Source organism: Microcebus murinus, chromosome 18 (genome assembly GCF_040939455.1).
Source record: "Microcebus murinus isolate Inina chromosome 18, M.murinus_Inina_mat1.0, whole genome shotgun sequence".
In the NCBI taxonomy this organism is placed as follows: Eukaryota; Metazoa; Chordata; class Mammalia; order Primates; family Cheirogaleidae; genus Microcebus; species Microcebus murinus.
In genome coordinates this window covers 28948758-28963169 of record NC_134121.1, presented here as the reverse complement: position 1 = coordinate 28963169, position 14412 = coordinate 28948758, and the positions used below count along the sequence as shown (strand labels likewise).

At 34.9% G+C, this 14412-nt stretch overlaps 1 protein-coding gene across 2 annotated transcripts in view; it reads left to right on the top strand.

Annotated features, from left to right (window-relative positions):
• Positions 1-14412, top strand: part of USP32 (ubiquitin specific peptidase 32) — a 205514-nt gene that overhangs the window by 145305 nt on the left and 45797 nt on the right. For both annotated transcript variants that reach the window (XM_012777151.3, XM_012777062.3), the window contains exons 10-12: positions 210-293; positions 5341-5402; positions 8043-8145. In XM_012777151.3, coding sequence (XP_012632605.2) covers positions 210-293; positions 5341-5402; positions 8043-8145 — 249 coding nt within the window. The remainder of the gene's footprint in view (positions 1-209; positions 294-5340; positions 5403-8042; positions 8146-14412) is intronic.

Below are 14412 nucleotides of genomic sequence, written 5' to 3'. Positions count from 1 at the left end.
TTACAAATGGCATTTGTATTTAATATAAATTTTGCCACTTTTAAATTTATACTAGCTAGCCTTTCAGGTGAACAGCCACTTGTATATAGCTGCTACCGTAAATTATTGCTTTCAGAAAACAACTAATATAAGCTTAATAAACCAGATTTATTGAAATGCTGTAAAATACAAGTATGTTCTTAACATGAGATTTTTTTACTCTATTTCAGATGGGTCATCTTACTCTGGAAGACTATCAGATCTGGAGTGTGAAAAATGTCCTTGCCAATGAATTTTTGAATCTCCTTTTCCAGGTATGTTTAAGGTAAATGACAGGTATAGAGGGTGGTAGTACCAGTAGTTTTGCTTCCTTTTCATCATATAATAGCTAGAGTTGTTCTGTCTAACCTACAAAATAATATGTTATAAAAAGAACTACATCATCCTATATACCCCCAAAGGATGGTAAGACAGAGCATGAGTGCCTGGTGAAGCTTCTCAAAATCGTGACCCTGGGATATAGGAAAGTAGAATGTAGGTGATTATGTTTGTTTATCTCATACTCATTATAGAATAGAATGTAGACATAAACAATAATTTAAATAGCAAAATTCATCATAACTTGCTATTTTTCTTCACTGTAAGGCCCTTCCTATAAATAAGGCAGTGTGACTAGAAAGATGGATCATAAGGAGGTAACTGTAAATTTTTCAAAGTAAGTCTCTCCAGTTAGGAGATCATCTTAGCTGTAAGGCTGTTTCTTGAATTTTATTCTTTAGAAGCTCTGAGAAAGATTAAGGAGGAAGAAAGGCTAATAGGAGTGAACAGTAAGTCATAGAGCTTGCCAGATTTGAAATATTTTCCTAGTTAAACTAGTTCTCTTGCTCTGAGTTTTAAAGATATTTACATTTTACCATTTTTCATGGTTCTTCATAAGTATTTAAATTAATTTAATAGAATAATAGTGATTATTTTAGTTTCTTATTTTATTTTCCTTTCCTTGTAGAAGTACCCCTGTGAAGGTTAGAATGGTTTGGTATGTATATATTATATATCATATAATTAACCCTTGAGGCAGAAGTATATCATGCCAAACCATTGGTATATAGTTTATATCATACCAAGCCATTCATGATCTTCCATTGTAAAATAAAGAATAACTTGTCTGTGACACAGTTATGTTGGAATAAATGAAAATTGGTCTCTTCCTTAAAGCTAATGACTCATTTTTATTTATTTAAAATATATATAATGTGATAAGCCTGTAATATCCATTTAAATCAATTGTCTTACTATCAGTTATTTTCAGCAGGGATTCAAGTTAATAGCTTTATAAAATATATATGAAAATAATACAGATCATCACTATAAACAAAACTGACTTGCTTGGTAACATGAAAATTGGTCAACTGTTTTCATCACCTTTAAAATAGTATCTTCAGTAGTAGGCTCTGTAAGCGCTTTCACTATTGTTACTTTTAAAACTGCTTTATCTCATATTCAGTATATGAACATTTTGATCACTTAAGTTTGTGTCTGAGTCATCTTGTAGTTCTCACATACTATAGCATTTGACTTTTGGTATTGCCTTTCCTATTCTGTCATTCTTTTTTTTTTTTTTTTTTTTTGAGACAGAGTCTCGCTTTGTTGCCCAGGCTAGAATGAGTGCCATGGCATCAGCCTAGCTCACAGCAACCTCAAACTCCTGGGCTCAAGCGATCCTTCTGCCTCAGCCTCCCAAGTGGCTGGGACTACAGGCATGCGCCACCATGCCCGGCTAACTTTTTCTATATATATTATTTGGCCAATTAATTTCTTTCTATTTATAGTAGAGACGGGGTCTCACTCTTGCTCAGGCTGGTTTCGAACTCCTGACCTCGAGCAATCCGCCCGCCTCGGCCTCCCAGAGAGCTAGGATTACAGGCGTGAGCCACCGCGCCCGGCCCTATTCTGTCATTCTTATCAGGGGTTTGGAGTGGCACTATTTTTCTATGATGCTAACTTATACATAAATATATACTTGAGATTTGCTTATGTGTGTGTTTCCAACATTTTGTTATGAAAAGCTGAAAGATTTTTTCAGTGAATACTATAATCTACCTACCACCTAAATTTTATCATTACATTTTACTATACTTGCTTTATTACATATTCAAATATGCTTCCAAAATTATATTTTCAATTAATATATGAATATGCAGGCAGTTATGCTAAATTGTTTTATTTTCTATCTATATCTTAAAATTGATAGAGTTAGCTGGTAAATTTAGTGATAAAATATTAAGTTATACTCTTATTGTATTTGCCAAGATCTTACACTTGGCTGAGTGTCTGGAGTATTTAAAACCTAGTGTATATCAGTGTCAATAGAATTATTATGAAAATCATTCTTGAGGTAATATCTTTTTTTTCTTCACCTGGTTTGAACACACCTGATATAGTGAGGTACTATCTTTATTTCCACCCTTTTTTTTTTTTTGCTAAAACATATGCTAAACATAATCAGAGTCTTCTCTTTTGTACATTGTTTAAAAATATCAAATTCTAAAGAGTATGGTAAACTGAATAATGCTGCCCTCCTCCCTATATCTGTACTCTTAATTCCTGGAACCTTGTGAATATGTTATCTTACATGTCAAAGGGGACTTTGCAGGTGTATCAGGTTAAGAATTTAAAGATGTGGGCGGGCGTGGTGGCTCAAGCCTGTAATCCTAGCACTCTGGGAGGCCGAGGCAGGAGGATCACTTGAATCAAGAGTTTGAGACCAGCCTGAGCAAGAGCAAGACCCCATCTCTACTAAAAATAGAAAGAATTAGCCGGGCATGGTGGTATACACCTGTAGTCCCAGCTACTTGGGAAGCTGAGGGAGGAGGATCACTTGAGCCCAGGAGTTTGAGGTTGCTCTGAGGTAGGCTGATGCCATGATACTCTAGCCTGGACAACAGAATGAGACTCTGTCTCAAAAAAAGGATTCAGAGATGGGGAGAGTAGCCTGGATTATTCAGGTGGTCCGAGTGCAACTACATGCATCTTTAAAAGTGAAGAACTGAGGAGAGGGGTTGAGGGGGAAAGAGAGAGAGAAAGAGACTGTGTCATTTTTGTGGTAATTTGTTACAGCAGCAATAGAAATAGAAAACCAATACAGAGGGAATAATCAATCCATATTTATAGATTGAAAGACTCTATATTGTAAAGATGTTAATTCCTCTTGATTTATAGGTTTGGTGCTATCATATCCAAAAGGATTATTATTGTCATTGTTGTTTCTGGAAACTTATAAGATGATTCTAAATACATAGAGTGCAAAGGTCCAAGAATAGCCAAGATAATATTGAAGAACAAAGTGAGAGGGCTTTATATTACCAGGTATTAGGATTTATAAAACAACAGTAATTAAGACAATGTGATATTTGCATGAAATTAGACAAATAGATTAGTGGAACATTCTTGAGTCCTTAAGTAGACCTACACATATGTGGTCACTTGATTTATAATAAAAGACAGCAGTGCTGTATAGAAGGGAAAGGATGATCTTTTAATTAAAAGGTGCTGGGTCAATTGATAGTCAAATGGAGAAAAATATGTGTTAGTATTCCTACTTCATATCACACATAAATTAATTCCATGTAGGATACAGACCTAAATGTGAAGGTGGAAAAAAAACTTCTAATAAAAATGTAGAAGCATATTTTAATGATTTTGGGGTGGCAGAGAGTTCTTAAACAGGGCATATAAAGTACCATAAGGAAAAAGATTAACTTGGACTTCAATAAAATTTATAAAGAGATACCATTAAGATAAGCCACAAAGTGACAGAAAATATTTGCACTTCCTATATGCAATAAAAGATTTGTATTTAGGGCATATAAAGAATAAAAATCTGTAAGAAAAATACAGAATCCCAATATAAAAATGTGCAAAAACCTTAACAGGTACTATAAAAAAAGGGAATATCCAGGTACCTACTACATGTATGTAAAGAAACTAATCTCTTTAGTTATCATGAAAATATATATCAAAATCATACTTGGAATACTACTATTCAAAGTAACCACCAGATGGTTAGTTTTTAAGTGATATGAAATATTGTTAAGGATAACATATTGCTTGTGGGAATATAAATTGGTATAACCACTTTGGAAATTGTTTGGCAATATTTCTGAAAGTTAGACATATGTATACCCTGTGATCCAGCAAGTCACATATACCCCATGTATATACTCTACAGAAATGTGTACATCTGAGCACCAAAACACATATAAGTATAAATTTATAAGCAGTCTTTGTTATAGCCAAAACTAGAAAATAACCTGGATACCTGTCAATAGAGTTGGATAAATAAATTGTGGAACCTGCATCCTGTTGTATACTTTACAACAATGAAAATTTACTTTTATGAGAACATTATATTAAAATATATAGTATTAATGGACTGGGCATGGTGTCTCACTCCTGTAATTTCAGCACTTCGGGAGTCTGAGGTGGGAGGATTGCTTGAGGTCAGGAGTTTGAGACCAGCCTGAGCAAGAGTGAAACCCCATCTCTATAATAAAGAAAATAATTTGCCTGGTGTAGTGGGGTGCTCCTGTAGTCCCAGCTACTTAGGAGGCTGAGGCAGGAGCATCATTTGGCCCAGGAGTTTGAGTTTGCAGTGAGCTATGATGTCAACACTGCACTCCAGTTCAGGCAATAGAGCAAGACCCTATCTACAAAAAAAATATTAATAGTATTAATGAAATAGTATGAAAAGTACGTGGTTTTTTTTCTTTTTTCCTTCCACTCTCCCTTCCCTGTTCCTATTCCTTTCCCCCGCTTTTTTCCCATTCTCTACTTAGAGATTTGAAAATTAGCCTCCATTGGAGGGTTTGTTTAAAAAAAATAGGTGTGGCGCGGTGGCTCACACCTGTAAGTCCTAGCACTGTGGGAGGATTGCTTGAGTTCAGCAGTTGGAGGAGACCATCTTGAGGAAGAGTGAATCCCGTCCTCAAATCTCTACTAAAAGTAGAAAAATTAGACGGGTGTTGTGGCTCACTTGTAGTCCCAGCTACTCAGGAGGCTAAGGTAGGGGGATCACTTGAGCCCAGGAGTTTGAGGTTGCAGTGAGCCATGATGATGCCACTGCACTCTACCTGGGCTGACAGAGTGAGACTCTATCTCAAAAAAATAAAATAAAATAAATAAAAATAAAAACAAAAACGACACAATTAGAGTTAAAATTTGCTCGGATGAATCATTGGTAATCAGTCATCAGTTGAATGCAACTGCTAATTCAAATTCCTATCTAGAAAGTGGACCTCATGCAGAGAATGTGAAATATTTTGTAGTTAATAAAGTTTGATTTACTGTTTTTTACCCCCTTAGGTGTGTCATATAGTTCTGGGATTAAGACCAGCTACTCCAGAGGAAGAAGGACAAATTATTAGGTAAATGTATAGTTTCAGTCTGGGTATTTTTCATTATGTAGTTGAAATTTCAAACACCGAAAATATATTGGTTCTTACGCAACAGCATGTCCCGTGTTAATGTAATCATCACAGTAAAACTCTGTTTCTCAAAAATGGATACATAGTGATATATTTTTATTAATGTGCCTTCCTAGATAAGGGACAGGACTAATATAGAAGTCAAATTCTATTTAACAATAAAATTGCCCTGAATTGTAAATTTAATTTTTGAAAGATAAAAGATAGCATGAAATTTTAGTATAAGAAATTTCATGTTTATTGTAGTAAAATTAGAAAATAGTGCTAAGCAAAAATGTTCATAATCTCTGTATTTACAGATAATTGCTGTTGACATTTTTAATATTTACATACCCACTTAAATATATGCCTACAATCATGCATGTAAAATTTTTACAAAATGGGAATATTCTGAAATACTATTTTATTCCCTGCTTCTGTTTCCACTCCAGATCTTATAAAATAATGCAGATTATATAATAATACAAAACTATTCCTTCAAAAATTATTTGAATTTTGCAATGGATTCTTATATGTGACAATAAAAGCATGAGCAACCAAAGAAAAAATAAGTTAAATTTCATCAAAATTTAAAAAATTTGGGCCGGGCGTCGTGGCTCACTCCTATAATCCTAGTACTCCGGGAGGCGAGTTAGGAGGATCGCTCAAGGTCAGGAGTTTGAAACCAGCCTGAGCAAGAGCAAGACTCAGTCTCTACTATAAATAGAAACAAATTAATTGGCCAACTAAAAATATATAGAAAAAAAAATTAGCCGGGCATGGTGGCACACGCCTATAGTCCCAGCTACTTGGGAGGCTGAGACAGAAGGATTGCTCGAGCCCAGGAGTTTGAGGTTGCTGTGAGCTAGACTGATGCCATGGCACTCTAGCCTGGGCAACAGAGTGAGACTCTGTCTCAAAATAAATAAATAAAATAAAGAATATAACAAAAAACACACAACCCAACTAAAAAATAGGTAACTAAAAATGGACTCAAATATACATTTCTCCAAAGATGTTCAAATAATCATCAGGCACATGCAGAGATGCTCAACGTAGTCAGTAGTGAAATGCAAATTAAAACCACAATGGAATTCTACTTCTTGTCCATTAGGATTGTTATAATTTTAAAAACGGAAGGTTTTGGTGAGGATATGGAAAAATTGGAACCCTCATATATATTACTGGTGGAAAAGTAAGATGGTGCAGCCACTGTGTAAAACAGTTTGGTAGTTCCTCAACATAGAGTTACCATATAACCCAGGTGTATACCCAAGAGAATTGAAAACAGTCACTCAAACAAATACTTGAACACAATGTTTATAGTACCACTATTCACAGTATCCAAAGGTGGAAATAGTCTATACATCTATCAGTGGTTGAATGGATAAATAAGACATGGTATGCATACACCATGGAATATTATTCTGCCATAAAATGGAATGACTTACCATTTAATAATATATGCTGTAACATGGATTAACCTCAGAAATATGCTAAGGGAAAGAAGCCAGACATAAAAGGTCACATAGTAAATTATTCCATTTATATAAAACATCTAGAATAGGTAAATTGATAGATACAGAAAGCACATTGGTAGTTGTCAAGGGTGGGGAGAAATGGGTAATGAGGATGGGGAATAACTGCTTAATGGATGACTGTTTAATTGGGTTATATGAAAATGTTTTGTAACTTAATAAAAGGTTGTGGTTGCACAACATTTTTAATGTACTCAATGCCACTGAATTATATGCTTGTATGTATTAAAATCATTAATTTCATGTTATATGATTTTTGCCTCAAAAATATTTTTTTAAAAATCACAATGCCACATCACTTCATACCCACTAGAATGGTGGAAAACACTGACAACAAAAAGTATTGGCAGGAATGTGAGGAAACGAGAACTCTCCTACATTGCCGATGGGAATATTAAATGGTGTGGCCACTTTGGATATTGGTTTGCCAGTTCCAAATGTTCTTCACCTGTTGGATAGATAAAATGTGGTATATACATACAATAGAATACTGTTGAAGAATAAAGAACAAACAACTGGTATCTGCTAAATAGATTAACCTCAGAACCATTATATGAAATAAAAGAGGCCATATGTAAAAAGCCATGTGCTGTATCACCCCATTTACATGAATAATTCAGAAAAGGCAAATCTATAAGAGATAGAAAATAGATTAGTGGTTTGCTATCGCTGAGGGTAGTAATAGGAATTGACTAAAAATGGGCATAGGTGATGATCTTTTTGCACTAACCGAAATGTTCTAAGTGTTCCAAAACTGGATTGTGATGATGGTTGCACACACATGTAAATTTACCAAAATTGTTGTTTTACATTTAAAACAGGAAAATTTTATATTATGTAAACAATTCCTCAGTAAAGCTGTTTTTAAAAATATCAGTATAATGCTTGATAGTGTTTCATGACTCTTAATTAGCTTATCAATGAAAATAATATTTCACTAATGTAAATTGTGGCAGTCTCTCCTGAGAACATCTGTTTGTTTCATCTGATGATAATTTGTGGGTGTTGTCATATGTTTCCACACAACTTCATTCGATGTATTGAATTTCTTTTGTATGTGCAGAGGATGGTTAGAACGAGAGAGCAGGTATGGTCTGCAACCAGGACACAATTGGTTTATCATCTCCATGCAGTGGTGGCAACAGTGGAAAGAATATGTCAAATATGTGAGTTAGATTCCTGTTTATATTTTTCATGGGATTTGCAACTCCATTAGACTTTGTGTTTTTTTTTGTTTGTTTGTTTGTTTGTTTGTTTTTTTATATGACAATCACATAGGCATCCATTAGACTTTGTGTGATGATTGGCCAGTAATAAAATGCTCCAACTTAGATAAATATTTGAAAGAAAAGGAAATTAATATTTATATGATACTTGCTATGGACTAGGCTCTGTGCTTACACTTCCACATAAATTTCTCCCCTTGCAACAACTCTGGAGGAAGATAATATTTGGGGTGCCTGTGTATGTCATGCACCTCACCTCTCATTTAATTCTCACAGCATCCCTTTGAGGAAGGTAATATTATACCCATTTTACCTATGAGGAACCTGGTGCTGAGAGAAAAAGTAACCTGAATATCTTGATCAAGGTGGAAGACTTAGGATCAAACCTAAGGACTGACTTTAAAGTTTGTGTTCTCTCAACTACATCATTTACAGTCCTTTGTTAGTTCACCCTTTCCATCAAAAAGTTGAAGATCCTTGGGTAAGAAGTACAAATATCCTATACAACTAAGTTAATTTCAGAACTAACATTAGAACTTAGAATTTCTAAAAGGTAATCTTCCAGTGTTCCAAATAAAAAGTTAAAGAAGAAATTCTTATTATTGAATATTCTAGAACCTTATTTAAAACATTTTTTTAATAGAATTTTTCATAGAATTTTTTTTCACAATTAAAAACTGAAAAGAATAATGCCAGGAATCAAATGTCTGCATTCTTGGAGAGTGAGTTGATATATTGACTCATTGTTACTTGCCAAATGATCACCAATAAGAATTCTAATAATTCATATTTTTTCTATATTCCTTTCTGTCACTGCTTATTATTAGAATATTGGTAGACACTCTTTACATCTTCTACCTTACCATTCTTCCTCGTTCTTTTTACCTTTTGCAGAGTTTAGTGGTGTTTTCACATGCTGTTGTTAATGGGTGTATGGGTTATTTTAAATGTGGGGCTGTTATATTGGCCAGGCATGGTGGCTCACACCAGTAATCCCAGGACTACAAGGTGAGAGAGATCATCGCTTGAGATCAGGAGTTTAAGATCATCCTGGACAACAAAATAAGACCCTGTCTGTACAAAAATTTAAAAATTAGCTAGGTGTAGTGGCACATGCTTGCTACTTGGACACGGAAGTCTAACATCTGGATAAATATGGGTATGAGTCTGAGAATGTTTTCTCAGCATTCACCAAGAGGTAACTTATGAATGCAGTTAAGAATACTGTGAGTTTCCTTTAAAAAAAAAGAAAAATGAAAACCAAGTTACTCAAAATCCTATGCCACTGTGGTAATAATTGGGAAACATGGACTTTGGTATAAAAGGCAAATGACAAAGAACCTTGTAGATGATGATGAATGTAAGTAAAGAAACAAGAAAAGGTTGGGTGTGTGTGTGTGTGTGTAAAGCTTCAGTCTTTATTTTGAAACACTTTTTGGTCTTTATATTCTTAGTTTAGCCTTAGAATGAGTGGTTATTAATGTCTTAGTAAGTATAGACTCAAAGAATAACCTAGTTTTGTCTTGAATGTATTAGTTTTTGTTTTCTTTAGGAATGTGACAGGTGTTGCTCTTAGCAACATGTCCCTTATAAGCAAACAGTAGTGCACTGACAAGAACATGAACCTAGTGTGTTCTTATCTGCCATAATCCTTTTGTGCATTAAATAAATTTGAGGAGAATAGTAAGGGAGAGATATACAGAATCTACATATTCCTTTCCTCACTCCAGCATTATTGTTTAGTATGTGTCAGTCAAATATTGGTCAAAATTTACTTAAAAATGAAGGTTAATTTATTGTTATAAGAATAACAATAACCTGGGAAAAGATTTTTAGTTCGTATGGCGAGGAAGGAGGCAAAAAAACTATGGCAACTTATTAATAAGATAACAAAAACATGTAAGTGGAGTAATGGCAGTCCTTTCTGAATGTATGTATGTATTCTTGGCTGGGCGTGGTGGCTCACGCCTGTAATCCTAGCACTCTGGGAGGCCGAGGCGGGCGGATTGCTCGAGGTTGGGAGTTTGAAACCATCCTGAGCGAGACCCCGTCTCTACTAAAAATAGAAAGAAATTAATTGACCAACTAAAAAATACATATATACAAAAAATTAGCTGGGCATGGTGGCGCATGCCTGTAGTCCTAGCTACTTGGGAGGCTGAGGCAGGAGGATTGCTTGAGCCCAGGAGTTTGAGGTTGCTGTGAGCTAGGCTGACAGCACGGCACTCACTCTAGCCAGGGTAACAAAAGTGAGACTCTGTCTCAAAAAAAAAAAAAAAAAGAAAAGAAAAGAAAAGTATTCTTTACTAAATAAAAATAACTTCATTTTAAATGCAAATAACCTTCTTTAAAAGTGACAATTGGAGCCTTATTTTTCCCATCTGTAAAATAAAAATAATAATAATGACCTCCCTCATAGGTTGTTATCAGGATTAAATGAGTTTGATAGGTGTTAAGTGTTTTAAAACAGTGTCTGGGGCATAGTAAGTATTAGCTATTGTTATGAGAAACTGGTATAAGATAATCGTAGTAAGCTTAGACTCTCTGTGATAGAGTCCTGGCCCTGCCACTTGCTGTGTGACCTTGAGTTCTCTACCTCAGTTTTCACATATGAACAATGAGATTAATAATTATCTATTTCAATAAGACTGTTATGAGAATTAAATGAGCTAATATATGTGAAGCACTTAGCCTAGTTCCTATCAGTTAGGAACCCTATATAAGGTTGAAGATAGTAGTGGTGGTACTAGTGGCAGTAATTATAGCAGCAGCAGCAGCAGGAGTGATTAATTAATAATTTAAATTTCTCTACTGAGTATATGTGGCAACTTTGACAAATAACTAGTGTTAACATGTTGGATAATTTGATCTTTCTCTGAGCTTTATCTGCCTAAAACATTCCTTAGCTTTAGTGAGTGTTTTCTTTTCACAAAGTAACGTGTTTGCTCATGTGAATTACTAATTGTCAGTGAGGGCAGATCGTATGTTTTAGGTGGAGGCATACCTAAATGGAAAGATCAGAAACCAAGGGAGCAGGAAAAATAAGCTATTCTTTCTCAGAAGTGGTTTACCCCAGATTTGCTATGATTAACTTGAGCCTGAATATTTGATTGTTTCTCTGCTCATGGGATCTTACCAATCTTTTCCTTCCTTAATGTGCCAGGCCCTTTTCTTCTATATGGAATCTCATACTGTAAACATTTGAATAGGGAGGATGGTATAATATTTTCTCTTTATCATCATTTGCATTAATAGTATACATGTGTGTCTTTGTGAAAACTATGAGGGAGCAGCTATTATTATTTTACAGATTTTACTATTTAGTTATCATATAACTTTAGAACTAGAAAGTACTTTAAATCACCTTCCTCCCTAGATTTACAAATGGAACCTCTCAGGGAGGTCCTTTAGATTTTATAATTGCTCAAAGCTGTATTCATTTATTACCTGATAGAGTTCAGGTCTCCTGTTTCTTGCCTTGATAACATTTTCCGTTACTCCGTGTTACTTTCTATTTTTCCAAAACCAGCATTTCAGACTAATGAAATATATAAATTGATATAACTGTTACTTATTTAAGATCATTAATACTTGTAGCATACATTATGTATAAGGCATAAAATGAAGTAGTACTATCAGTAGAGAAAAAGGTGAATTCTGACCCATATTTTTAGAAAACAGAAACTATTCATCCAACTCAGAGGGAATCATAAAATTCTCAAAATAGAATTCCCATATTAAAGTAAGTGCTCCATAGCTTTTTTAAGAATTGTTGACTCAGAAAGTGAGGAAATTTCTCACCATGGTTGAAACTTTATCTAGGAACCTGTCTTCCTGAAAACACAGGCTTCTAGGATAATTTCAGATAGTTTCAGACCTAGAAGTCAATAAAAACTAAACAAGATCCTTTGATGTTTAGGAAAAAAAAAATTTCCTGGAGCAGCCAGAAATAACACAGTTGAAAAAAGCTGGTGATTCTAACATTGTATAATATAGAATGTTAGGAGTTTGGTTAGCATATAGGAGTTTGGTTAGCATATAGAAGGAAAGCAATAATAAGATTAGTTGAAAGAAAAGATGAAGGGGTGGAAGGAATAACAGGAAAAATAAGGGTGGCGGAAGGGAAAAAAGAAGGAACCTGAGGAGGGGTAACAGTTTCAGGCAGTGGGGGACACTGAGAGCACCAGATTCCTGTAATAGAAAAGAAAGCCAAAGACAGAAGACAGACCACCATTTGTTTGGAGCATTGAGAAAGAAGTGAAAAAAAGCCCATATTCTGCCAGTCTAAAGGGTGTTGTTATTTTATTCACTGTGCCATGTTAAAAGCATTTGGTACAGTCTGCAATCTCTGAAGGCAAAGATTGCAGCCTCTGAAAAGCTGTTATAATCATTCTGTTGACAAATTCCTATAACATTCAACCTAACAAATTTAATGACTGGTAATATTTTTATTATCTTATTTAATACTGAGCTCTTCAGAATAAGAAATATTATGGGAATGGTTTCATGGAAATTTTATTTAGAAACATAAGCTCATGCCTGTAATCCCAGCACTTTGGGAGACCAAGGTGGGAGGATCACTTCAGCCCAGGAGTTGGAGACCTGCCTGTACAACATAGCAAGATCCTGTCTCTACAAAGAAAATTTAAAAATTAGCCAGGTGTGGTGGTGTGCACCTGTAGTTACAGCTACTCGGGAGGCTAAGGTGAGAGGATTGCTTGCAGCCAGGCTTTTGAGGCATCAGTGAGCTATGATCATGCCACTGTACTCCAGCCTGGGTGACAGAGCAAGACCCTGTCTCATAAAACCAACCAAATAAAAGAACAAGGATAGTAAAATGCCTCCCCTCACAGTGTAAAACTCCAATGTGTAATTCATGGAAAAGCACTTAGGATGGTGTCTGGCCCAGAGAATAGAATAGAGAACTGAGTATAAACTTATAAAGAAGTTGGCCTGCCAACAATATGATAGTTATGCAAACAGTATTTAAGTTCAAGAACACATGTAACAAAAATAAAGTGATTATTCTGGACAAAAACAAATTGGCCTGGGGACAGACTTTAATTTTAATTTTCCTGAAAGGTGGCACTGTTAAATCCTTCTAAATCGCTATGCTGTCTATCTTGCTCCATCTTTATGGGGAAGAAGCAAATGACCCAAAAGCTAATTGGTTCTGTTGTTCTCTTGTCTATATAATTTTGACTTCTTTGGCAAATAGTCCATTTTAAAATATTGATGATCCAAAATCCATATTTAATGTAGATTCCCAGTTTTTATTTTATTTTATTTTTTTAATTTATCTATTTATCTATCTATCTATCTATCTATCTATCTATTTATTTATTTATTTATTTTTTGAGTCAGAGTCTCGCTTTGTTGCCCAGGCTAGAGTGAGTGCCGTGGCATCAGCTTAGCTCACAGCAACCTCAAACTCCTGGGCTCAAGCAATCCTCCTGCCTCAGCCTCCCGAGTAGCTGGGACTACAGGCATACGCCAGCATGCCCAGCTAATTTTTTCTATAGATATTAGTTGGCCAATTAATTTCTTTCTATTTATAGTAGAGACGGAGTCTCACTCTTTTTCAGGCTGGTTTTGAACTCCTGACCTTGAGCAATCCACCCACCTCGGCCTCCTAGAGTGCTAGGATTACAGGCGTGAGCCACCGCGCCCGGCCGATTCCCAGTTTTTAATCACTTGTTTGCTGTGGTCACCATTTTTCCCATATAGTGCCCATGTAATTATTGCTTAATATATGAAAATTCATATAGGTATATTTAAATAATCTCACCATTTTTACTTTAATATATTTTGAAAGGAAATGTTATGTCACTATCTTAAATAGAAAATCAGTGTCACCAGAAATAGAAAACACTAATATTTTAAAATTCCAGCTAAATAGTGTTGCCACTGGAAAACTCTGCTATTGAGTACTGTTCTCTCTTTGTTAGAAAGAGGCATTATCAAGTGTTAGATTAGCACATTCACACTAAACTGAAACCCTTTCCCTGAAGTAATCAGAGGATTGAAAGAGAATTGAATATGGAATAACTTTTTCCACTGTACTTTCCCCTGACTTTAACAAGGTTGATGATTATCAGAAGATGCTAACATTTGGGTCTATAACAGAATGTGAATATTTATACTTCTGAATTGTTTGGAGTTTTGATAATAAGGCTGTATTGCTATTTAAAAATTTAAATCCAATAA